This window comes from Xyrauchen texanus, chromosome 10, assembly GCF_025860055.1.
Source record: "Xyrauchen texanus isolate HMW12.3.18 chromosome 10, RBS_HiC_50CHRs, whole genome shotgun sequence".
NCBI lineage: Eukaryota > Metazoa > Chordata > Actinopteri > Cypriniformes > Catostomidae > Xyrauchen > Xyrauchen texanus.
In genome coordinates, this window is record NC_068285.1 from 42,785,872 (window position 1) to 42,813,350 (window position 27,479).

At 42.8% G+C, this 27,479-nt stretch overlaps 1 protein-coding gene across 3 annotated transcripts in view; it reads right to left on the minus strand.

Moving 5' to 3' along the window:
- The window catches only part of LOC127650371 (phosphatase and actin regulator 4A-like), an 89,409-nt gene that overhangs the window by 56,939 nt on the left and 4,991 nt on the right, over window positions 1–27,479 (minus strand). For 2 of the 3 annotated variants that reach the window (XM_052135741.1, XM_052135742.1), the window contains exon 2: window positions 16,987–17,035. In XM_052135741.1, coding sequence (XP_051991701.1) covers window positions 16,987–16,999 — 13 coding nt within the window. In that variant the 5' untranslated portion in view covers window positions 17,000–17,035. Of the gene's footprint in view, window positions 1–16,571; window positions 16,662–16,986; window positions 17,036–27,479 lie in introns of those variants that run through there. The other variant, XM_052135739.1, reaches the window with a different exon arrangement.

The following is a 27,479-nucleotide window of genomic DNA, read 5'->3' on the forward strand; positions in this document are numbered from 1 at the left end:
TTTTGTTAAAATGTTGAAATTAGCCAGCTTACTGTCATTTTAATTTCACAAATAAAAGCAATCAGAAGAGGAGGAATTGCAACAGTTGCCCTTCTGATAGGACTGTAATATTGGTCCTGATGTTGTGCCCATCACAGGTTGCCACCGGTTTCGACCTGAAAGTGAATCGACATAGCTCTGTTCAAGCTGGTAACCTCACCAAGTAGTGCGGGAAACTTTCGGTCTTAGTATGAGGACAATCCATCGATGTGTATATGCTGTGTGCACAACTATTGAAGAAAATTCATGCAGTGTAATTTCAGGGTTTACATATGATACTTTCCTGATAATAGGAAAAAATAGGATATTTTGAACAATCATCTAATCGAAAGCATCGCCATCACAACTGCATTATGTCCCGCATATTTGTCCACCAACTTTTAAAGACCAACTGAACTTGATTGTCATCTAAAATGAATTTTAGTGTCATAATGCAATTTACATGTTCTGAAGAAGCTCAGCAAATGTGATCTGAGGTAAAATGTTCAAAAGCTTGTTTCCTGAAAGTGAACACTTTAATTTTTCATCTACAGAACAGGGTAAATCTAATTTAAGTTTGTGTAAAGAAAAGACATATATTAGGTCTAAAAATATAATTGTTTTAATTTGGTCATTTATTTTTTAATTTAATGCTTTTGTTTGGTAATTTATTTAATACAGAGAATTTTGCTGGCATTTTTTCAAAAGTATAAACAATACATGTATAGAATTGGGCTATATTGTTGGTGTACCAAAAAAGCACACTGCTGTTTTTCTCCTAGTATTGTGTATTTATTTATAATTTAAAAAAATATGTGCACAGAATTGATATGTTTTTTGTATTGTGGGCTAATTTCGTGACTGCCGTCTATTATTTTGAATGGTGTGGAAAAGAAACTTTAATAAATAAACGGATGTCTACCATGATTAAATTAATTACAAAGAGTGGCCATTCATTTGTTCTCCATGCACTTGTTGATGTGAATGATACGAGTTATTTGTGTTGGCACTCCTGGAAGTGTCATGTTTGCAGCATCGGATCTATATGCCGTTAAGGTCAATCCATAATAAAATGTACAATAAATTGGCTTTCAAGGCTGTACGATTGGGGTAACCTCTGTCATGTGACACTACAGGAACGTCACACAGCTCCAGTGATCTATTGAAAATATGTATGAAGATGGGGGGCAGCTGGTCAGCACAGGATTTTTTGCCAAGTGGGTGAAACACCATCTGGGCCCTGTGCTTTCATTGTTTTTTTGTTTCCTGAAGACCCAGCACACATCCTCTTCACAGATCTTAAGTGCTGGTGAGTAGCGGGGGGAGGGGGTCACAGGTGGTGTTGAGGTTTGTGTGCAGTGAAGAACGGGTGTGGGGTGACAGACTAGACTTTTCAAATTTACAGTAAAATACATTCATGTCATCAGCAATTTGTTGATTCACTGCAGAGTTGGGGGATGGTGTCTTGTAGTTGGTAATGACTTTAAGGCCTCTCCACACTGATGCAGGGTCGCTAGCTGTAAACCGGTTTATTAACTTCTCATAGTAGCTTCTTTTACCACTCTAATCTCTTTTGCAAGTGTGTTTCTGGCCTGATTGTTTCTGGCCTGATTTGGCCTGATGAAGCTGCCTGAGTTTTGCTGTAAACCATGGTTTGTCAATGTTGTATGTTAAATAAGTCCTAGTAGGGATGCACATATTCTGACAGAAACTGATATATGATGTCACAGTATCTGTGAGCTTGTCCAGATTGGAGTCTGCAGCCTCAAAAACACTCCAATCAGTGCAGTCAAAGCAGGCTTGTAGTTTCAGCCCAGCTTCATTGGTCCATCTCTTTACAGTCCTTAGTAAAGTTTTAGCAGATTTAAGTGTCTATATGTAGGTTGGAAAAAGATTAACCAGACAGTGATCAGAGAGAATCAAAGTTGTTCTAGGCACAGAGAGATATGCAACCTTTAATGTTGTGTAGCAGTGATCCAGTATATTTCTGTCTCTGGTGGGGCATAGTATATTTTGGCAGTTCATGGGTGAGGTTGGCTCTGCTAAAATCATAGATAATAATAATAAGTGAGTCCGGGTATTGTTATTCCGTGTCTGTGATCTGATCAGCCAGCTGTTGCAGCACTGCACTTACCCAAGCTTGTGGAGGAATATAAACACTCACCAGAATAAACGAGGAAAAAATCCCACAGCAAGTAGAGAGGCTTACGGTTGAAAATGAGTGCTTCCAAATTAGGAGAGATGTACACCTTTAATGTTGTGATAATCGTACACCTGTAGCACAAATGCTAGCATTGCAGATTGTTTATGAATTGGGTTGCTAGGAGACATCTCTGGACAAATACCTGCTAAGCTAACGGGAGCATTGCACTTTTGTTTCCTTAAACGTCATCTTCCGAGCATCTGGTATTGGAAAGCCTTTAGTCGGAGATCAAAGATACCAAGTGGAATATCACATATCCGATTTTAATGGAATGCAGCATCTGTATCTAAACTCATCTTTACCCCTCATCCAAAAGATTTGGCGAGTATTAGCTATAGATATTAGCTACCTATGTATTTACTGTTTTTTAGGGTGCTAGTTTCAGTTGCTTGCCAGCTATTTATCACTTAGCTAAGTATGCAAGCTACCTAATTTAGTTAACATATACTGAGGGATGTAGCTAATGCAGTGTTAACTTCGCGAGAAATTGAGGGGACAGGGCATGTAGAGACAAATTGTTGTTCCCAAGTTACGTTTTGCTTGTGATGATGATACAGGCCACATAAAGCTGTGTAGCTAATGTATATAGTTACATTACATCAATGTTAGCTAAGCTCAGCTCCGACATAAAAGCATACAAGTCGTGGTAACGTTCCCTCATTTGGGTGAGAGAGCTAAAGATGTGACAGCAGAGAGTGGAGACCGATTAATGTGCCTCCACTTATACTTAAATAGGTTGCTTTGCTTATATTTGGCATTCTTTGTTCTATTTTCTAGAATTAGCTATGTGGTTAGCAAATTGCACACATTTACACAAGGCTTGTTGTTGGTTCAAAAACAACAAAAATCTTACTATATTATTTAAGACAGAAAAAAAGTGAAGACTTAAGTATTGAATAATTGTTTGATATATTCTGTACTTATTGATGGTTTCTAGGGGAAGAGTAATCCAGAAAACCTGATGCAATGCTTGCACAAAAGATTTATTGTTTTAGGTGGATGGTAAAACTTGGAAAAATAGTGTTGAATAAAGATGGTTAAGTTGATTTCAACTCCGTATTGTTTGTTTGTATTTGTTTTCACACACATCAAATTCACCTCTGCAATGCCTTGTGATTATTTTATCAAGACATTTCTCATGGTACACAGATACACGCATACGCATGCACATATGAAAGAGTGAAGAGGAATCTTCATTTGTTTTCTGTGGGTGTTTTTATGGGAATGTGAATCTTTCAGATCAATTTGAGCAGAGCCTTTGGTTTGCATTTTCCACATTTTTCGTAAGTGTGTTTGAATGGTCAAAAACCGGGAAAAGATTGCACAATATGTGCTGCCGAATGTTCCCTGGTAAAACTGATTGGGAAAAAAAAATGTCTAAACAGGACAAACAAACAAAACAAAAGAATTGGAGAGCTCCACACCGAGGCTGCCAGCCACAGCACCATCTTAAGAAGCGCAAACAATGCAGAAGTTTAATGCTTAGGTTTCAGGGTTTCTTCTATGATGATAAACTATTTGAATGTGTATATTAGTGGACATTAGTCCATCAGTTCATGTGTCACTCTTTCAAATCAGTGATTTCTATTAGAACTTTTAACTGAAGTAGATCCCTCTGAATATGTGGAACCTTGAGGAGGGAGTCTTGCAGACAGGACATGATGTGGCTCATGTTATCAGTGTGTTTGGGAGTAAGGGATAAGAGAGAGCTGGAGCTATGAGACATGGGAGGATTGAAAAGTAAAGCTGGCTGTGTTTAGTGCCAGTCAGGGCCAGGTTTTCCACTGAACCACACACACACACACACACACACACACACACACAAAACCAGAGCTGTGCAGGGATAACCCCGTTCAAGCTGTCAGGAGACGAAACCCAGACTAGAGGTTCAATGCTTGTGTATATATATAGGGCTGCAACAACTAATCGATAAAATCGATTATGAAAATCATTGTAAACGAATGTCATTACCGATTATTTGGTTTGCTCACAGGAAGCGTTTACTGATGACGTCACATTCATGACAACACAGTCACACGCGAAATGGCAGAGAGTACAGATCAACCGGCGACAGAAAAAAGTGTGTGCCCCAAGCCATCTAAGTCATGGGAGCATTTTACATTAAATGCAGCAAAGAAGATTATAACCTGCAAGTTATGCAAAGCTGAGCTTGTGTGGCACGAAAGTACCACAGTGATGCACGAACACATGAAAAGAAAATGTATCGGTTACCTAACGTAACCTCGGTTCTCTCTAGACGAGTATTGCGTAAGCTAGCTTACGCTACGGGAAAGATTCATCTTTTCTGAGATATTGAAGCCAAAAAATTATCCTTAATTTTTGTATCCATTGTCAATGCAGTGCGGCAGCTGCAGACCTTGAGCGGGTTAGCTAGCGAGCTCATAGGTTGCTTTGCGGCAACTGCTGTAGCCTATAGACGGGCTTGGGCGAACTCGCATCCAATGAGAGGCGTCCGCGCGCTCACTGCATCAAAGTCCGCCAAAATGGCCGTGACTAGAGTGCATATAAGCATAGTTCGTAGGCTGGAACCCTGGTTTTCATTGACTGAAGCGAAAAGTCGCTCGTGGCGCGAGCACGGCCGGCTACGCAATACTCGTTCCCTCATCTAGAGAGAACCGAGGTTACGTTAGGTTAACCGATACGTTCTCTTACGAGAGGTTCTCTCGTATTGCGTAAGCTAGCTTACGCTACGGGAACCCATTTTCAACGCCGTGCGCGCCAAGCATCCACTGTAGGAGCCCCAGGGAATTAAGGGGGGACCCGGGGGAGCCCTTATGAGTGGGGAAATAATATTTGGCCGGCAAGAATGCGGGTCATTGACTGTGTAATACATAAGCACATAGTGGGAAGGGAACGACAGAGCGGCGGTGCCGGTCTGTGTGGAATGTGTCCCATCAGTGCAGCTCACCAGGGGAGCTGTAGCGTATTAAACCGCTAGTAGTTTTGCCTGCAGAGCGGGCACTTCCATATTGTAAAATCTGACAAAAGGTGGAGGGGGAAGTCCATCCTGCTGCCACACATATGTTGTGAATGGAAATCCCGCTGGACCATGCCTCTAGTGGAGTGAGCCCTAATGCCCAACGGGCATGGCAGGTCTTTTGACGCGTATGCAGCAGCAATAGCGTCCACTATCCATCTAGATAGTGTCTGTTTCGAGGCGGCGAGACCTTTGGTGCGCCCTCCGAATGAAACGAAAAGCTGCTCAGAGCGTCTGAAAGCGGCGGAGCGCGCAGTATACAATCTCAGTGCTCTGACCGGGCAAAGGAGATTGGCGTCGCGTTCGCTATCGGGTGCTGGCAGCGCCGATAGGGAAATGATCTGTGCTCTGAAAGGAGTACCGATCACCTTGGGAACATAGCCGTGTCTAGGCTTTAAAATGACCTTGGAGTCACTTGGTCCAAACTCAAGACACGCAGCGCTGACAGACAGCACGTGAAGGTCTCCCACACGTTTGACTGATGACAGGGCAGTCAGAAAAACGGTTTTGAGTGAAAGGTATTTCAAATCCACGGATTGAAGTGGTTCGAAAGGGGGGCTTTCATAGTTTCGAGAACTATAGAAAGATCCCAGATAGGAACCGATGGGGGCGCGGGGGTTCATCCTTCTAGCTCCCTGAGGAAGCGGATGACCAGCTCGTTTTTACCCCATGACTGGCCGTGCAGGGGTTCAGCGAACACCGCAACGGCCACCACATACACTTTGAGCGTGGATGGGGATCTGCCCTTATCCAGCAGCTCTTGTAGAAATACGAGCAGCGACGACACCCCACATGTCCGCGGGTCCAGGTCTCTGTCGGTGCACCATTTTGAGAACACAGACCATTTTGACGAATAGAGTCTTCTCGTGGAAGGGGCTCTAGCGTGTATGATGGTGTTTATTACTCCTTCTGGCAGAGCAACGGTTAGTCGTTGATCACCCACGCATGCAGCGCCCAGCGCTCTGGGTGGGAATGCCAGATTGTGCCGCGAGCTTGAGAGAGGAGATCTGCGCTCACTGGGATGGGCCACGGCGCTGTCAGTAACAGCTGCGTAAGCTCCGGGAACCATGTCTGATTCTCCCAACGCGGGGCTATGAGGAGCACCGAGTGACGCGTTTCCCTGATCCTCTGCATTACCTGTGGCAATAGCGAGATGGGAGGGAAGGCGTAAGCGGGCGTCTGGGCCAGTCCTGGGCCAGCGCGTCCTCGCGTTCGAGAAAAATATTGGGCAGTGAGAGTTCTCTTTGGACGCAAAGAGGTATATCTCTGCTCTGCTGAATATGTGCCATAACGTCTGGACTGTTTGAGCGTGCAGGGACCATTCCCCTAGGGGAATATTGTCTCTGGACAGTCTGTCCGGGCCGTCGTTCAGGTGGCCTGGCACGTCGCGTCACCCTCAGCGAGCGCCGGTGGCACTGGGACCAACTCGGTATGCGTTTCGATCAGATGGAAGAGGTTCCTGGATCTGACACCGCCCTGGCGGTTTAGGTAGGATACCACAGATCTGTTGTCCGAACGGACCAGGGCGTGGTGACCCTGAATGACCGGGAGAAAGCGCACGCAGTGCGTACTCGACCGCTATCATTTCCAGACAATTTATGTGAAGGAGCTTTTCCTGAACTGACCATAGGCCGAAACCGGAGAGCCCTCGCGAGACCGCGCCCCAACCCGTGTTGGACGCGTCTGTCGAGATGACTTTTCGGCGAGATACAGCTCCCATTGTCACTCCCCGCTGATACCATTCGGCCACTGTCCAGGGCTGCAGAGCTGAAATACAGGTCTGAGTCACCTTGATGGGCTGGCGGCCTGTGGCCCAAGCCCGGCGAGACGTGCGGGTGTTTAGTCAATGCTGAAGCGGGCGCATGTGCAGTAAACCCAGCTGAAGCACTGCTGCGGCTGAGGCCATGTAGCCTTGCACTCTCTGAAATTTCTAGTCGCTGCACACAGCGCGCGCGCACTACAGCCCAGTCAGAAATTGCCTGACTGGGCTGTAGTGAGCTCTTGGTCTGATTGACTGCAAGGCCCAAACTGTTCAGATGACTGAGGAGAACTGTCCTGTGAGACAGAAGCTCCATATGTGATTGTGCCAAAATCAGCCAATCATCCAAATAGTTCAGAATTCGCAAACCCTGATTCCGCAGGGGTGCGAGAGCCGCGTCCATGCACTTCGTGAAAGTACGGGGTGCTAAGGACAGGCCAAAGGGAAGGATGGTGTATTGATAAACCTGGCCGTCGAAGGCGAATCTCAAGAATGGCCTGTGACGGGGATTTATCTGAATCTGAAAGTATGCATTTTTCAGATCGAGAGAAATAAACCAGTCCCCCTGGCCCACATGCGCGAGGAGTTTGCTGGTTGTAAGCATTTTGAACGGTCTTTTTGCAAGCGCTTTGTTCAAAACCCTGAGATCTAATATTGGTCTGAGGGCGCCGTCTTTCTTGGGGACAAGAAAATAACGGCTGTAAAACCCCGACTTCGCTCAGGGGAGGCGGCACTCTCTCTATGGCCCTTTTGCACAGAAGGTTTGCTATTTCTGAGCGAAGCATGCACGCTGCTTCCGTGTTCACAGTAGTTTCGAGCAGCTCTGAAGCAAGGAGGACGGCGATCGAACTGTAGCAAATAGCCCTGTTTTATTGTGCTTAACACCCATTCGGATATCCCTGGAATATCTTCCCACACTTTGAAGCGTAATGTTAGAGGGTGAATGGCCAAATCGCTCTGATTGCCGCACACAGCGCTGAACAGAATGTGTGAGCGCTTACTGTGCTTATGCTGGACTGCTCGCAGACAGCATGGACAGGCTGTTCTGTGAGTGACTTCCGATTGAGGTGAATGGGGAAAGAGTCACGTCTGTTAAGTGATGCGCAAGCATAGCCACGGGCACGGGACTTACATACAGAGAAGTGTTTGCTGGCCGTGTGACAGAGCGGGCAGAGAATGGGCACGCGCGCGTATTCGTGAGCGCATTTATTGACTCTAACACTCGAGTGGTTCGTAACCGCTTTTGAGTGTGCTCTGATGGGGACACGGAACGTGTAATGCTTGTGTGTAGAGGTGAACACTGGATTGTGGGCACATTTTCTACATAAGGCTGGTCGTGTGACAGAGCAGCCAGAGAATGGGCGCGCTCATTAACCCTAACACTCGAGCAGGTCGTAACCGCTTTATGTGAGTGTGCTCTGATAGGGACACGGGACGTGTAATGCTTGTGTGTAGGGGTGAACACTGAATTGTGGGCACATTTTCTACACATAAGGCTTTATTTTGGGTCGCCGTGGAAACGGCGTTTGAGTGCAGGCAAGCGGGTAATATCACCGGCTTGTTGGCTGCTGAATCCACCACTGCAGTAGCCTGAGAGAAGGGGACTGACAGGGGCGTACGGGACTTACATACAGCTGGCCGTGTGACAGAGCGGGCAGAGGAGGGCAGCGCGCACGGGCTCGTGGGGCGTTTATTAACTCTAACACTCGAGCGGTCGTAACCGCTTATGTGACTGTGCTCTGATAGGGACACGGGATGTGTAATGCTTGTGTGTAGGGGTGAGCACTGGATTGTGGGCACATTTTCTACACATAAGGCATGTTTACTCTTTACAAGATTTCTTTGGGTCGCCATGAAAACTGGCGTTTGAGTGCAGGCAAACGGGTAGTATCACCGGCTTGTTGGCTGCTGAATCCACCACTGCAGTAGCCTGAGAGAAGGGGACTGACAGGGGCGAAGCTTTGACGGTGGTCCGGCCGTGGCGGGACTGAGCCGTCGTTTTCTCAACAACGCTAGGAGGACTTCGGTTGCTCAGGTTTCAGTACAATCTTAGGCCGAGGCCCGCAGAGGCGGCGTCTGCGGCGGCTGTCTGGCCGATCGGCGGCCCCTGTCGCGCTGAAAGTCTGGCTTGTTGAGCTGAGGCTGTGAAGAGGCTCGTGCAGGAGGCTGGTCACGTGGGCGGCCTGCAGAGGAGCTAAGCGACGAGGCAGAAAGAGATTCATGGCTTGGGCTTCGAGAACGGTCAACAATGCCACTCACCGCGGAACCGAAGAGACCGGACAGAGAGGCGGCGTAGTGCGTTCAGCTTCTCCCATGTTGGCTAGTCAGATCTGAAACAGCCTCTGTCTGTAAGATGGCCATGGAATGCAGAGCAGATGCGGCTTGGCCGGCGGCGGTATAGGCGCGGCCAACACAGGCGGAAGTAGTTCTGCAGGCCTTAGACGGGAGCACCAGCTTAGACCGCCATCTTGCGGAGGGCGGGCAAAGGTGCGGCGTGGAGTCTGTTGGGAGCCTGCTCAGGAGGCGGTGACCACTTGAGCCCAAGGCGGTCGACGGGCTGTGTGAGGAGGCACCTTTGACTCCGGCGCGGGTCCTGCTGGATTCCTGGGCCGAGGAGGAGGCGTGTGAGCCTGACCACTCCTCGCTGTCCGAAGCCATGATGGAACAGCCCTTATCCTCCACTTCTTCGTCCGAGATGGCAGCAGAGCAGCCGCTCGGCGGCAACTGCGTGTCCCGGGTGGGCGGGGAGGGTGAAGGCGATGCTCGAGGGAGGGGCTCCGGCGAGGCAATCGCTTCTACCACTGGTTCCAGCAGCCTTTGTGAGCGGCGCTTTTTTCTGCACGGCTGAATGGAAGGCGGCGCGGCGGCTTCGGTCCTGAGCGCTTCGAGTCGAGCCCGCAGGGTCGACATCGGAAGCTCCTCGCAGAGATCGCATCCGCCTTCAGCGAGGGCGAGCTCTGCATGCCCCAGTACCAGGCAGAGAGTGCAGATGACGTGGCGGTCTCCGGTGCTGAGAGGGTGCGCATGAGGCCAAGTGGGCGAGGCATATTTAAAAAGACGCTCGTACTCTTTTGTGAAGTTCGTAAGAACTAGCTTGCTTTAAAAAGGATACGTCACCGGATGGCGTAGCTTCGCAGGACGGCTGAAGGTGGCGAAGACGGCCGGCTTCTTCGACGCTGTCCACGCTTGCTTGATGCCCCTCGAACGGCGACGCGGCTTCCAGTTCAGAGATGCGAAGAGCTTCGCTGAAGAGATGAAATCAGGTCCAGCCTACTGAACTACGCTTATATGCACTCTAGTCACGCCCATTTTGGCGGGCTTTGATGCAGTGAGCGCGGACGCTTCTCATTGGATGCGAGTTCGCCCAAGCTCGTCTATAGGCTGCAGCAGTTGCTGCAGAGCAACCTATGAGCTCGCTAGCTAGCCCGCTCAAGGTCTGCAGCTGCCGCACTGCGTTGACAATGGATACAAAAATTAAGGATAATTTTTTGGCTTCAATATCTCAGAAAAGATGAATCTTTCCCGTAGCGTAAGCTAGCTTACGCAATACGAGAGAACCTCTCGTAAGAGAACACGTTGGCGTCACAGATGAAGGTGAAACATCAGCTCGGTAAGCAAAAACTGTACATATCCTCACTCTATGAAGATGTGAAAATGGTATAGTCTAGTTTAATTCAATGCTATTGTGTAAACAGCTTTGTTTACTAACTTCGGAAAAGTCAAACTAGATCTATTTTGTCTCAAGCATCAGGTTGCGCAATCAGTTCGTCACAACATTGTGATGGATTAAAATAGCGCTACCACAGAAATAGGTTAAATTAAAATGGTGTGAACAAAGTGAAGCTCTAAATATAAAAGGCAGTTAATAACAGCAGTAATAACAGCTTGGTTTTATTAGTCACTGTAGTCAGTGGTTTTCAGCGAATGCTTATGCACTTTTTTCTGTCCTTTTAATGCTGCGTTTCTCCGTTCCGTTCTCTTTTTATAGCATTTGTCTACTACAATTAAGTTTTAACTGTTTTTCAAACGCGATCTACGGCGGCTCTACTATGTTCACACACTTGTTTTCAGTCTTTCCATATTTAAAAATAATTTGGAATATTATAAAAAATTAAATGAAATCTATATTTTAGATGTTTTGGGTTTAAATCTTCACATCTGAACATGTTAAAACATAATATGTTGTATTAATTATATATCTTTATATATTGATTTTTTTATATTAATCATGGTTGTCAACTTGCCATCAGCAACTATCATTAAAAACAATGCAAATATTGATTTACATATTAATTGCTTCTCCTTGCATACTCAAATGCTGTTTTTTTATATCAGAAAGATATGAGTGAATTTGTTCAGAAGAGAAATCCCCCATGCACTCCTCAACAAGCAGCCATTGTAACAGATGCCATCCTGATATATGTTGGTAACTGACATGCGGCCAAAGTCAATGGTGGAAGATGAAGGATCGGCCCACAGGGAAAATGCCGGGTATGCCAGATTACCAGTCCAGCCCTGCTTACCACCATGCCACTCGAAGACAGACATACATCAACCAACATTGCAGAGTGGTTGGAAGAAGTAGCAGTCAAGTGTGAAATCCCTTCTGAGAAAATGAGTGCCATCATACGTGACAATGGTGCGAACATTGTGGCTGCTGCAAAATTACTGGAGGAGAAACATGGGTGGACCACTATACGCTGCACTGGCCACACCTTGTAGTTGGTGATTAATGCAGCATTAAAGAACACAGGCATTGAAAAAGCTGTTGGAGCTGCAAGATGTCTTGTGGAGCATTTAAAAAAAGTGAGCAAGCCTGCAGCAAGCTGAAAGACAAACAGAAACAAATGGGCACACCGGAGCACAAGCTTGTTTAGGATGAAAGTACAAGACGGAACAATACAGACTGATTTACCAGAGGTGGCCTGTAACTGCAACTCTATCTGAGCCATCCCTCACTCACAGAGGCAAACGCCATCTTGACTTGAAACCAGACCAGTGGAGTCTGCTTGAAGAGCTTTCCACTGCTCTTAAGCCTTTTGAATGTGCCACTGTTTTTATGAGCGGGCAGGAATATATAACAGTCTCTTCATTGCCTCTACTTGTGAAAGGGCTGTTGAAGTCCACTGAAGGTGCTGCCTATGATTCAGCTTCAGTGAAGTCCTTCCAAGCCACAGCAGTTGAGCAGCTTCAAAACAGATGGAAGGAAACACTCCTGTCTAGAGACATGGGGGCAAGCTCATTTCACTCAGGCTACCAATCAGTATTTAGATATCACCTTGGAAATGGCATAGCCACGTCCTAACAACCATTTATGGTACCCTAGCAACCACACCCCATTAACTTCCATTCAAAATGTCTCAGAACGATATCTTCAGAACAGAACATCATAGACACTTGGGGATTGGCTCTTTTGATTTAGGATAGTAAGCAGCCAATAAAAATCACTCTGTTCACTGGCTAGCCATGCCCTGGCAACCATTTAGAGCACCTTAGCAACCAGCTCTATTGATTTCAATTAGAGTGTGACATCTTCTGATCAGAATGTCCTAGAGACATGAGAGTTGGTTTGTTTTAATTGTGTGAGCAATCGGTCTTCAAATATCAGCATGAAAAATACTTAACCACGCCCTAGCAACCATTTAGAGCAGCCTAGCAACCAAACACCATTAACTTCCATTCAAAATAACAAAGATGGGTATCTCAGAATCAGAATGTCGTAGAGACTTCTGGGTTGACTAATTTCACTCAGGATGGCAAGGAGCCTTGTAAGGTATCACCCTCATAACTGCATAGCAACCAGATGGGGTTACCCTAGCAACCAAGTAACAAATCATATATCTGCACCAGAAAATCATAAAGGCTTCAGGGTTGACTTATTTTACTCAGGATAGCAAGGAGCCTTGATAAGTATCACTCTGGTAACTGCCTAGCAACCAATTTGACATTATTTTCAGGACACTTAAGCACATTTTACCTAAAATTGTCATTACCTAAAATTGTCATTACCATAACACGTCCAAAGGTTTTACTTTTACCATTGTTTTCAATTATGATTCTCATTACTATTTTTTGTAATTGTAACTGTATTACAGAAAAAAAGATGCTATCATACAATGATTTTTTATTTTATTTATTAAAATCAAAAAGGTAGTTCAAAGGAGTACTACTATGATGTATAAATACTTAAATACATATTAATAATATTTATTTTTTCATGTAAAATTTAACTTCTTATTTGTTTTCTTTGGTTTTGTAGTAAAATAGGACCCAAATATTTTTGACGCTTCGTGAGAATAACCCCTTAAAACTAAGAAAAGTTAAATGCAGATGTAAATGAAACTGAAATATTTAAGATTCTGCACTAAAAGATACAATTTTCTTGTTTCCAGTGAAGACCACAAGATGCTTTTTGGATCATTCTCAAATCATGCTGGATAACAAGATCATCAGGTTTTGTTCACACCAACTCCAATGCATGCTGTCATCAAAGCAAAAGGGCAACACAGATACTACGACATTCTGAAATCAATGTTCATTTTTCAGGTTAACTTTTTCCACACATGATGCTGAACAAATAATTTGTAACGAAAAGGTTTTTATTTCATATGAAAAGTTCTTTAAAAAACAAATTATATCACCAATGTTCTGAGTGGACTCCGAATAAGGAATGTTGACTATCAGTTAACTGTATCTCACGTTCATTCTGAGACTCAATTCTCTATAATGCCAAACAGAGAGAACAGCAGTGACAGCACACAGGTTTCCTCAAGCTCTAGATTCCTTCACTCTGCCTGCAAATCAAGCTGAATGATTTGCATTAGCTCCATCTAAAGGGCAGAAATTGTTATAGCAGATACAGTAAATCTTTGTGAATAGAGACTTATGGCATAATAAAGAACCGTTCACTCAAAACTTATTTTAGTGGTTATTTTTTTCAATCATTCATCATTTGACAATGAAGATCAGCAAGCTTATTTTTGACAAGTAGCTTTGTAACAATAAAGTTTAAGTTTTCAAACAAGTTAGCAAGTCAGATACTAGCATTAGTTAACATAACGGCCATTCTGTTTGTATTGAAGCAATAGCATGTTTTAAAGTACTATGTAACCAAATTATCTTGTCTGTGAACAAATGTTGCTGTATTTATACCTGTCGGATGTGCCCAACTTATGTTGATGCGCTACGGTGTTATTCCGGCCACTTTATTTGACCCGTCTATCTAAAATATAGTTATATTATAAATATGTACAACCTTGGTTGTTGAGAGTTTATTTTCTTCCCTATAGCTGAAATGCCACGTTGATATAAAAACAGGACAGAAGTTACATGCTATTCATTGATTTTTGTATTTTTTATCTTTTTTGGACATTTATGTGTGTAGTCATAATTGAACTAGAGAAACATTTATGTGATTTAAGTTGCCATTTTTTTTATAAATGTTGTGTTTGCAAAAAGGCCTCAGTTCTCATTTAACTTGAAATAGATTGAAATAAGTTAACTCAGTAAGCTAGAACTGTTTAATGGGGTTAGTTCTGCCATATGGACACTGCAATTTAATATACAACATACAAACAATTACAGTAATTAATTCTACAGTACAACACATACTGTAAATCATTATACAGTATTTTTTTAACTAGTGTAGATAGTTTTACACTACTGTGATATGAAATACAGCAACTTGCTGGCTATTTGTTGCCAGTAAGTTACTGTTGATTTTAAGTGAAATGGTTATGCCATTTATATACTATATATCTGGGTTGTATTTAGAGCCTGACCGATATGGGATTTTTGAGACCAATGCTGGTTTTTAGAGGGGGAAGTGTTACCGATTACCAATATGGTGGCCGATATAGTACATTGTTTAGCTGGAATGAAAACAGACCTTTTCTATGTGGATTTTGCACTGATATGACCATGCAAAGCTACTCAAAAATATTTGTTTAAGAAAGCAGCCTTCTATCAAAGAATATTTGACATTATTATTTATACATTGTCAACAAATTCAAGAAACGAACACTGAGAAAATAAAGAATAAATAGTTAAATAAACATCAGTATTCTTTAGTATCAATTAATTGCTGACAATTTAAATAAAGAATAAATAAAATAAATAGCTAAATAAACATCAGTAATACTTCTTAGTATCAATCAAATGCTGACTATATTAATAGTGGCAGTCAATTATTGGCAGGTTTTTTTAACAAGAAGCATTTACACCTGCCGAGACAAGAGATAAACAGCGGCAGTGGTGTTACACCGTATTCTGTTATAACATTTCAGGAGAAACATTCAAATGGTGGAAAACCAGACTTTTAAATATTACATTTTATAAATGCAACAACAGGAATTGTTCAGTTTAAGGGGGTACTAAATTGTGAATCCTGAACAAAACAGTTTGATGAATACATGTTTACACATTAGCTTCCACTCAGCTGACAAGGTATGAAAGTAGCTACGTGGTTAGCTAGTTAGCTATAAGCTCGTTGGCACAGAGAGTAAAATATGGATGTTGTTCATTTACTCGTGCCAAGAGAGCTTCCTGGCTAACTATTGGTCCAATAAAATATCTTAATTGTAGAGCGAGATAAACTCCATCTGTGTATCGGTTTTAAATCCTTTCAGATCTCGGAGTTGTCAACCCCTCTGTAAAAAGCCAATCCAAAGTTTTTTCAGATGTTTTATTATTATGGGTTCACTTTTTGCTTGCAGACCGTTCGTGGTCACTTTATTTTGAAAAACAGTGATTCCACAGACTTGTTGCCTTTTTGAATGACTCATGGTTAATGTTGCTCAATTGCTTGATCAACAAGCTTTCAGCATCAAACTACTACCACACCATACATGTACTGTGGGAGCTCTGGACCTTCTTTTCTGTATTTATGGACATGATGTAAAGATGCATGGACAAATGATGGCCATATGCAATTACCTGCCAAATCCATCCCGACAGCTCTAAAATATAAATAATTATTATAGGCTTACCATAGTAAATTGGGGTAAGGACAATTATTAGTTTTAAATATTATTAGTTTTAGATCTGTCAACTTCCCCAAGGTATTTGTCAACCTCCCAAATACTATGGCTTATGAATACTGTAATTATGGAATATATCAAAGAATATATACACAGCAGGTATAACCATCTCACACCATCAATGTACCATTGTGCTGACACAGTACTTTTTGTCAGGCATCACATGAGCCGATAATCAGATCTGCTGTTGCATGTACGTCTCTAAGCTTGATTACTTGAAAAGATTTAATCTAGTATTTGGTTTAATTGGATAGATTTTAGCAATGGAATAAACAAAATAACTGTACAAACTCATGTGGTGAGCAACTTTACAATCTTACATTTATGCTTGAGTATACCAAACAATACTACTGTAGTTATAACACTAACTCAACAAATATTCCTTAAATGAGCCACAAACTAAAACACAAGTCTAAATCAAAAGCTAAGATGGCTAGCATTTCCCTCATCGTGATCACAGAAAAGCACTTGACCTTCAATGGTAGAAAGCAGATATATCACCCTGTTCTTCATTTGGCACACTATGAAGTGTGGGATACTGAAAAAATATCCTACCTGATGTAATTTCCTCTTCTACAGAGTTAAACTCTTCCATAAAGGGTGAAATACCACACAGAAAAATGCTGTTTCACCTATGGGTGTGTCGACTGTTCAAAACGAGATCAGATATCTCACTCGAGTCAACACACCTTTGTGTCACATGGTCAGCCATCTTTATGATGTTAACATTCCATATGAGATCAGTCATATTATAAACTACAACATAGATCAGGGTCAATGATAACACCTGCCTTAGTGTGATTCACTTTTCTCTACAATCCACAGAAGAACAAAGTATTTTGTATGATTTATGAAACATCTGTGGTCAACCAAAAACACTGAAGTAGAACAAAGCAGATGCCCAGTCAATGAACAACCAAGTATGTTCACAGACAATTTTTTTATAATAATATTTCTTCCATTCTCTTACCATGGTTTTCCATTCCCGTGTCCAGAAAACAACAGAAGCTTAGAGGTTCCTGAAGAAATAAAAGAAGAATTCCTTGATTAATAAGATGCACACACTAAACATAATTTCACTGATACAATGGTATCATTGTATAGAATGGTGAAGCCCTTACACTGAAAGACACATTAAACAGAGCCCTTGAATGAAGTCAACATAGACTAGGTAAGGGATACCATACAGTCAGCCAGTCATTATAGCAAAATAAAACCCAAAACAAAAGGGTCTTCTTCCATCCTGAAGGGGGACATTTAGCGAGAAAGACTTGCTGATGGTACAGTACATTATCCTGCTTATTGCACAGCTACTTTCCAAATAAATAAATGAATGGCCAAATGGATTTGGATTGTTTAAAGAAGAAAGAGACCACAGAGTGAGACGAACAGGACTGTTCAGTAATAGGGTATAAAGATGCCCATTTTAAAATCATTTTAAAAGTTTATTTTATGGATTGCACCTACATTTATTTTTTAAACTGGAATGACAAACGCATGGTTTGTTGAAAATTCTGCCTTGAAGGGGCCTTAATCTCAATAATTCAGTGATCTCAAATGGATTCATTGTTATCCTCTGTCAGCTATGGTAAATGGAATCTACTGCCAAACCTTTTTTTCAATTCAAAATTGATTACTTAATCTGTGTATCACAAAATCATGTGCTAGACATCTACCCTCTTCTGAATGTCAGTAAAATGCAACTTGCATGACAGTAAAAACAGGCATTCACATGGTACAGTACACTGTCTGCATCACACACGTGCATTTGCTAAAAACTGTTAAGAAGAATCACTTCGCTAATTACATTAAAGTCATCCTTGACATGTTATGCAGCAGCCTAACTGTTTAGTCAGCTGTTCAGCAGGATTCAGTCTTAAGCCCAAAGTATACTTTGGTCAAGCACTGAGCATTCGCGTACAGGACGTGTGACGCAAATCTCGAAATCAGCAGAGTGCATGAGCATTGAACGCATGCAGCCTGATTTTTCTAACCACTCATCTTTGAACGTGCAGAATGCATATGCACCGAATTAGTGGATCCACAAGGTGGCATTACTCACATTTGAGCCGGATGTTATAGCCGATAAATAACAGGAGACGAAGATAAAAAACAACAACAGTCGTAGCGCGCATTCGCCTACTGCCTGTGTATGCGTGCACCGTCAAACGGAGTATAGGCTTGTGTTTGACTACACAGACGATGAGTGTTCTCGTCAAAATCGAAGTATCCTTTGGGCTTTACACAAGTGACTTGCAGTTCTTAAGTTAGACCTTCTCTAAAAACAATGTGGAGCTAAAGAATTATTCAGCCCAAACAAAAAAAAAATTGTTTTAAATCTGTGCACAGCAGTCGACCGATCGTGCCTCGATTCAGGGCCGATCTTTTAGAAATTGCATCATGCACAAAATCATATACACTGCTCCTTGAATGAATGAGCACTTGCTCAACCCACGATGCATGACACTGCGGCCACTGGAACCGTTGGCAATTCTAAGCATTCACGAATTTACACTTGCAGACATGCTGTAATTTAGATGAATATGCACTTCACAATACAGGTGAACTGCGTTAAAAACATGAGTCTCCGCCGCCCCAGCGCGTGCACACAGATCAGCACCTCACTGGTTCATGCACTGGATCACATACAGTGAGGAAAATAAGCATTTGAACACCCTGCTATTTTGCAAGTTCTCCCACTTAGAAAACATGGAGGGGTCTAAAATTGTCATCGTAGGTGCATGTCCACTTTGAGAGACATAATCTAAAAAAAAAAATCCAGAAATCACAATGTATGATTTTTTAACTATTTATTTGTATGATACAGCTGCAAATAAGTATTTGAACACCTGTCTATCAGCTAGAATTCTGACCCTCAAAGACCTGTTAGTCTGCCTTTAAAATGTCCACCTCCACTCCATTTATTATCCTAAATTAGATGCACCTGTTTGAGGTCGTTAGCTGCATAAAGACACCTGTCCACCCCATACAATCAGTAAGAATCCAACTACTAACATGACCAAGACCAAAGAGCTGTCCAAAGACACTAGAGACAAAATTGTACACCTCCACAAGGCTGGAAAGGGCTACGGGAAATTGCCAAGCAGCTTGGTGAAAAAAGGTCCACTGTTGGAGCAATCATTAGAAAATGGAAGAAGCTAAACATGACTGTCAATCTCCCTCGGACTGGGGCTCCATGCAAGATCTCACCTCGTGTGGTCTCAATGATCCTAAGAAAGGTGAGAAATCAGCCCAGAACTACAGGGGAGGAGCTGGTCAATGACCTGAAAAGAGCTGGGACCACCGTTTCCAAGGTTACTGTTGGTAATACACTAAGACGTCATGGTTTGAAATCATGCATGGCACGGAAGGTTCCCCTGCTTAAACCAGCACATGTCAAGGCCCGTCTTAAGTTTGCCAATGACCATTTGGATGATCCAGAGGAGTCATGGGAGAAAGTCATGTGGTCAGATGAGACCAAAATAGAACTTTTTGGTCATAATTCCACTAACCGTGTTTGGAGGAAGAAGAATGATGAGTACCATCCCAAGAACACCATCCCTACTGTGAAGCATGGGGGTGGTAGCATCATGCTTTGGGGGTGTTTTTCTGCACATGGGACAGGGCGACTGCACTGTATTAAGGAGAGGATGACCGGGGCCATGTATTGCGAGATTTTGGGGAACAACCTCCTTCCCTCAGTTAGAGCGTTGAAGATGGGTCGAGGCTTGGTCTTCCAACATGACAATGACCCGAAGCACACAGCCAGGATAACCAAGGAGTGGCTCTGTAAGAAGCATATCAAGGTTCTGGCGTGGCCTAGCCAGTCTCCAGACCTAAACCCAATAGAGAATCTTTGGAGGGAGCTCAAACTCCGTGTTTCTCAGCGACAGCCCAGAAACCTGACTGATCTAGAGAAGATCAGTGTGGAGGAGTGGGCCAAAATCCCTCCTGCAGTGTGTGCAAACCTGGTGAAAAACTACAGGAAACGTTTGACCTCTGTAATTGCAAACAAAGGCTACTGTACCAAATATTAACATTGATTTTCTCAGGTGTTCAAATACTTATTTGCAGCTGTATCATACAAATAAATAGTTAAAAAATCATACATTGTGATTTCTGGATTTTTTTTTAGATTATGTCTCTCACAGTGGACATGCACCTACGATGACAATTTCAGACCCCTCCATGATTTCTAAGTGGGAGAACTTGCAAAATAGCAGGGTGTTCAAATACTTATTTTCCTCACTGTATGATCATATCTCTATTTTGATGTTATTTTTATTTTATTAATTATACAGCCCTTAAGGATCATGAAATTAGTCTGCTTATGCTCTCTATGAAACTTAATGGCCAAATAAAAGGCTTATTAAAATCATCTTGATATTAACGATATTGATGAATTCTATATCTTCAGTAAAATCATTGCGATTATATTGTAGGTATTCGATGTATCGCCCAGACCTAGTTCCAATCCAAACGAATTTTCACGTGTTGTTGTGTGCTAGACTGTGACTGTGCAGCCGTGGCTCACAAGCTCTCTAACCTGCTGAACACCGCTGCATGCTAGCGCTTGCCGTTTGATGTTGCGCAGTTTATCCATGAGAGCTGCAGGTTGTAGCACTTTGTTTCTTCACTCCAATGGGAACCTCTTGTTTGGACATTTTTATCTTTTCACTTGCACTCATTCTGTTTGGACTGACTGGTTCAATATCAAACCATGACTCTGGACTATTGTGGTCTCTAGCTCCATTGTAATTGTATATTGTGTTTGTTGTTTTATTGTTTGGTTTGCTTGTTGTGTTTACCTGTACTTTTATGTTTATGCAATAATATGATATTGGTGACTAAAAACAGCCATTTGGCTCCTTAATATTTCAATTAAGGAGCCAATTAATTCATCCCAAGTCATTTTTTTAGTCTGGAGCCCTGATATTATTAGCGGTTGACCGATACATCACTGAAGTCACGTTTCGTTTTGTTGTTACATACTATCGTGTTACTACAATAACTGTCCGGTGTGCAACACAGTGTCATTTAAACGGCCCTCATATCAGAGCCGCGGCAGACATGTTTGAGTTCATAATGTTAAAGTGTTGCCTCTTTCATTCTCCCTCTCTCTCCTCAACAATTCCCTGTAACTTTTAACTGTCATTTCTAATGATATATGCAAATATCTGTGAAAATAATATATATCGCCTGCTAATATGCACTGTGGCAGGGATTCGTGATTCCGCACACCCGGCCCCTAATCAGGCTAATTAGCCCTCAAGAGGGATAAAGTCCGACCGAAGAAGGCAGTACGATAGAGAGAGAGAGATATTTATGGACAGCTGTCTGACACCTGAGTGTGTGTGTTTGTCTTTTTGGTTGAGTTTTATATTAAACTATTATTTTCATTGTCAAGCCGGTTCTCACCTACTCCTTTCCATTAATCCCTTTACATGCAAATATCACATTTAAACGGATGTAATAAACAAACCTCACATAACTTCAGCAGCTCTAGCATCCTGTGGAGCACTCATTTATTTACCTCTGAAGCATGCATTCTAACAGTCTCACCTCAACAGTTCCTTGTAACCTTTCTAATGATAAAATGCAAATATCAAATCACTATATAACATCTGTTAAACACTGCGTTTTCTTCCCTTCGAGCACTCTAATATAATATCTTCCTCTGAAGCAAAGGCAAATATCAGCCAGAATAAAAACTTCAGGATCAAAAGTTCCTCTGATTCTCAAATCATGACGGTCAGTCTGTGACAATCCAAGCAAGTGATCAAGGCCATTTAAACTGTCAGGAGATTGCTGCTCATGCTGGATCCACATGAGCGTGTGAGTGCAACTTCAAAGTAACAGCGCTTCGCGTGTGCTATAAGTAAATGTCATATTCACTATATATACACACACAATTTCTTTGATTCAGTTTTCTTTTAGAAAATGCATTTGCTAACGTGGATATGCCATCCATGGTTGCTGGTCTACTGTGTGTACTGTTATTTCTTTCTTCCTAATATATGAACAATTTCATCATGGGCAAATAAATGTCTATAATTTGATGACTAAACAGAAATCTTCCATTTAAAATACAATAACTTATAAAAGAATTATAAAGTTTAGAGTGAAATTGAGTAAATATAGTGCTAATAAGAGTTCATTGGGTTTTTTTTCTAGCAATTTTATATTTGTTATTTACTATATTAAATTGTTTTATATATCAGAATTGTATAGGCCTATCGACCACTCTGCTCTCTAGATATCGGCCATAAAAAAACTCAAATCGGTCGACCACTATACATCGATACATTTTGTAATGCAAATTCAAAAGAGCTGCTAAAGATAAAAAGTTATAACTTTTGAAATAGATTAAATAGTGTGGTTAAATATATTTTAGCACAGTTATTTATTTAATTAGATATACACTGAACATGCTTTAAAAATCACTCCGAATGAAGCAGAGTAAGATAACGGCTAATGTATTTACAAATAAACACATCTGTGGCATTTATCCAAAGAAAAGTCATTTGTAATAGTTTTATGGTTGAATTTATCATTGAATCTCGACTGGTTTGAAATATCATCAATGAATGAAACGTGTGTTAATGAGACTAATACATCAAATATATATCCTGCAGCAGTCTGGCTGAGCTTAAATATTTTTTTTTCTTTCCAACTAGAGGCAAATTTCAGCCAATTATAAAACTGAGATATCATGTTAGTGCCAGAAATATGATTTATTTATTTAAACAACTGACAGCCCTAAAAAAAATAAAAAAAAAAAAAAAGAAAGAAAAAAAATCGGCCTTCCCATTAATAAATCTCTGCAGGTAGGAGTGCAGAACGCTGTAACCAGAAACGCCTGAGCAGCAAAACTTAGAACCCTAAAGTAGTTGTGCTAGTAGTCCATAGAAAAAACTATTGATTTCTTGCAGGGCCGTTTCTAGCTATAGTGGTATAAGCGGCCACTTGGGGCCCCACAAAGCAAGGTGTTTTCTTTTTGTGTTTTTTTTTAATATACTAAAAGCAGCGGGTAAGACTCCGGCAGCTGTTATGGCTCAATTAGACAGTTAAAGGGGGCCCCCCTTGAGGCCTGAGAAGGAAGGGAGGGGGGCCTCCAAGTAGGATTTCGCTTTGGGCGACCATATTCCCAGAAACGGCCTTGATTTCTTGTGTTCCTATGTGTGGATTACTCATTTTCAACAATATGTTAAAATTAAAAATGTGGTGGGGGGGCCTGAGAAACTACGATTCCTGGAGTCGCAAATTCGAATCTAGGGTGTACTGAGTGATTCCAGCCAGGTCTCCTAAGCAACCAAATTGGCATGGTTGCTTGGGAGTAATCACGCAACTGTGCCTTGCTGCCGGTTGCTTTTTTAGACTAGTCTTACAAGTTAGTTGTCTACAATTTTGGTCTTAACTTTTTCAGTCAGTTGCAAAAAAACTTATATCAGTCTAATTTAAGACTTAAATGTAAGACAGCCGACCCCCAGACTAACTATTGTTATTCATAGTGCCACTGAAAATAACTGTCAGCTGAGCCAGTTGGGGCTTCAGTTGAGACTTTGTAGAAGACTTTGAAATCTATGATGGTAACAACATTTCTTGTATTTTGGATCGCTTGGGTTAAAAAAAAACAAAAAAAATAAACACTACATTTGTTAAATAGAATTTAAATAGAAGCACTTAATTCCTTTAATAAGCAAATATTTTCAGCGAATGAAAACTGTATTGAGCTTCCACAGTCAGCCATTTTGTTAAGCTGTTCAGTGTCTTTTCCCACAATGCAATGTGAATTAGCTTGTTTTATGCAACAGGCTTTCTATGGCTTCTTTAGCTAGTCAGACTAGTTATTAGACAAAGTCTTTAAGTTAATGGCTGTGTTTATGCAAAAAACCCCAGTGCTCGTATCTACGCACTCAATATATTTCTGCACACTCGCTTATCTCCGAGTGCTCCGTTAAAAGACGGTGTTTGCTCTGTGTAATTTTTGTGCTCTCTCTCACTTGTTGTCTGCTAGCACTAACGTTATAAGTGCAGCGCTGGCCTGATTGGATAGATTACAGTTCTAGCAACTGGCCGAATCTCTCTCACAGTGGCTCCGGGCCATCCGGCAGTACTTATCGTTGAGCCCTGAGTGTGCAACAACATCCGTTCTGAAGTTTAACACTTAGGATTAGGGATCTGAACACACCCCTAATTCTAAGTGAAAGCAACAGTAACACCGATAGAGAACAGAATTATAGTAGTTGTAACCACTTTGTGAAGCACACAGTCTAGCACAGGTTGTCAAACTGGTCTGGCCAAACCAGATGTAAAAAATGCAGTGAAGCTGAAGTGAGATTGTACAGTACATCCTCAAAGCAGGCATGTTAAAACAGATGATCTGTGGGTTGAGGAAAACTAATGGTCTATACCATTTGACAATTCTCTAGTAGTCCAGCCCATATTCAAATAATAGCTCCCTCATGAGAGTGGCTTTCTGTAGAATGCCTTCAAGTACAGCCAACATGCCTCATAATAATCATACATCTAATACGGTTTAAGTTAGAGTGAAAATCTAGTTCAGTCGTCATTTACTCACACCATATTGTTCCAAACTTGTATGGCTCTCTCTTTTCTATGAAACATCAAAAGGAGACAAATGTAAGCCTCGGTCACAGTTCACTTTCATTGGATCTTTTTTTGTTCATACACTTAAAGTGACTGGGGCTGTCAATCTTGCCTAAAATCTCTTCGACCCTGACACTTCATGTCTTATCAATCAAATCTTGTTTACACAAACATCCCAGGCACGTACCGGGCAGAGCCCCGCCCCCACCTCGCCTACTCAGACCAAATCTCTGTTATGTTAATTCCAGCATACAGACCACTCGTCAGACGCACAAAACTGCATCAGAAGCAGGTGAAAACCTGGCCAGCAGGAGCCATCTCTGCTATTCAGGACTGTTTTGAGTGTACTGACTGGCACATGTTCAGGGAGGTTGCAACATATGACGATTCTACCAACTTGGAGGAATACACAGCATCAGTGACCAACTACATCAGCAAGTGCATTGATGATGTCACTTTCTCCAAGACCATCACCACACGCTTCAACCAGAAGCCGTGGATGACTGCGGAGGTGCGCACGCTGCGGAGGACCCGAGACTCCGCCTTCAGAGCAGGCGACAAGGCAGCCCTTAGAACTGTCCCGGGCAATCAGAGAGGCAAAGCGCGCACACGACCAGAGAATCCACAGTCACTTCCAGGATAGCGGCGACACGCGGCGCATGTGCCAGGGCATCCAGGCTATCACCAACTACAGGACAACATCAGTTGCCTGTGACAAAGATGCATCCCTTCCAGATGCACTGAACGATTTCTACGCTCGGTTTGAAGTGCAGAACGACGTGGTGGCGAGGAAGACCACCCCTCCTCCCAATGACCAGGTGCTCTGTCTTACCACGGCGGATGTGAGAAACTCTACAAAGAGTCAACCCACGGAAGGCTTATGAACCAGACAATATTCCTGGCAGAGTGCTCAGAGGATGTGCAGACCAGCTAGTAGATGTTCTTACTGACATCTTCAACATCTCTCTGAGCAGCGCCGTCATTCCAACATGCTTCAAGGCGTCCACCATCATCCCCATGCCAAAGAAGTCTTCAGTGTCCTGCCTCAACGACTCCAGTCCCGTCGCACTCACACCAATCATCATAAAGTGCTCCGAGAGGCTCGTCATGAGGCACATTAAGACCCAGCTGCCCCCCTCACTAGACCCACTGCAGTTTGCGTATTGTCCATACCGTTCAACGGATGATGCCATCACCACAACCCTCCATCTGGCCCTCACCCACCTAGACAAAAAGGACTCATACGTTCGAATGCTGTTCATAGATTTCAGCTCAGCATTCAACACGATAATTCCTCAGCACCTGATTGGAAAGCTGAACCTGCTTGGCCTGGACACCTCCCTCTGCAACTGGATCCTGGACTTCTTAACTGGGAGACCTCAGTCAGTTGGAAAAAGGGAACAGCATCTCCAGAAACACTGAACACTGGGGCCCCCCAGGGCTGTGTGCTCAGTCCACTGCTGTTCACTCTGCTGACTCACGACTGTGCAGCAATGCACAGCTCGAACCACATCGTCAAGTTCGCAGATGACACTACCATGGTGGGTGTCATCAGCAAGAACGATGAGTTAGCATTCAGAGAGGAGGTGCAGCGGCTAACGGACTGGTGTAGAGCCAACAACCTGTCTCTGAATGTCGACAAAACAAAAGAGATGGTGGTTGACTTTAGGAGAGCACAGGGTGAACACTCTCCGCTGAACATCAACGACTCCTCTGTGGAGATCGTCAAGAGCACCAAATTCCTTGGTGTTCACCTGGCGGAGAACCTCACCTGGTCCCTAAACACCAGCTCTATCACCAAGAAAGCCCAGCAGCTTCTCTACTTTCTTCGAAGGCTGAGGAAAGCACATCTCCTCACTACATTGAGAGCATCCTGAGCAGCTGCATCACTGCCTGGTTTGGGACTTGCACCGTTTCGGACCGCAAAGCCCTGCAGAGGATAGTGAGGACAGCTGAGAAGATCATTGGGGTCTCTCTTCCCTCCATCAAAGACATTTACAAAAAACACTGTATCCGCAAAGCAACCAGCATTGTGGATGACCCCACACACCCCTCACAAAAACTATTTACCCTCCTGCTCTCTGGCAAGAGGTACCGAAGCATTCGGGCCCTCACGGCCAGACTCTGTAACAGCTTCTTCCCCCAAGCCATCAGACTCCTCAATACTCAGGGACTGGACTGGCACGCGCACACACACGCACACACGCACACGTCCTGAGTTGCACTTCAATTACGGTCACTTTATAACTGTCTGCTACCTCAATAACTGCTATGTGCATAGAACACCATCTCATAGTATGTTATGTTTATGTTTTTAGAAACTGTCATCTTTTTGCACTACTGTGTACTGGTCGGCACTGTCTCTCACTGTGCCTATTGTCCTGTGCGTTGTCAGAAATGTATGTACTGTCCTGTACTTTATGCACATGTTTGCACGTGCACTTATGTATTTTATTTAGTTGTGTAGTCTCATGTGGTCCTGTGTTTGTCCTATGTTGTTTTTATGTAGCACCATGGTCCTGGAGGAACGTTGTCTCGTTTCGCTGTGTACTGTACTAACTGTATATGGTTGAAACGACAATAAAAACCACTTGACTTGAAAGCCCTTGATAAGGTTTAAAATTCACTGTCGGTTAAGTATGCATTACTATCTTAACAGTAAGCAGATCAACAAGCACCTGCCTTACATACAAAATGTATGGAAGTAACTCCAGCCAGTAATAATTTGCACCTGTGCAACTCCTCCCCCTAGAGCAGAAAATGTAAGAATAAAAGCACAGTGAACACCTTGGGCTGATGTAAGACTGTGCATGTAGCCAGTGTATGTGTATGAGCTGAACTGCAGGGGTACAT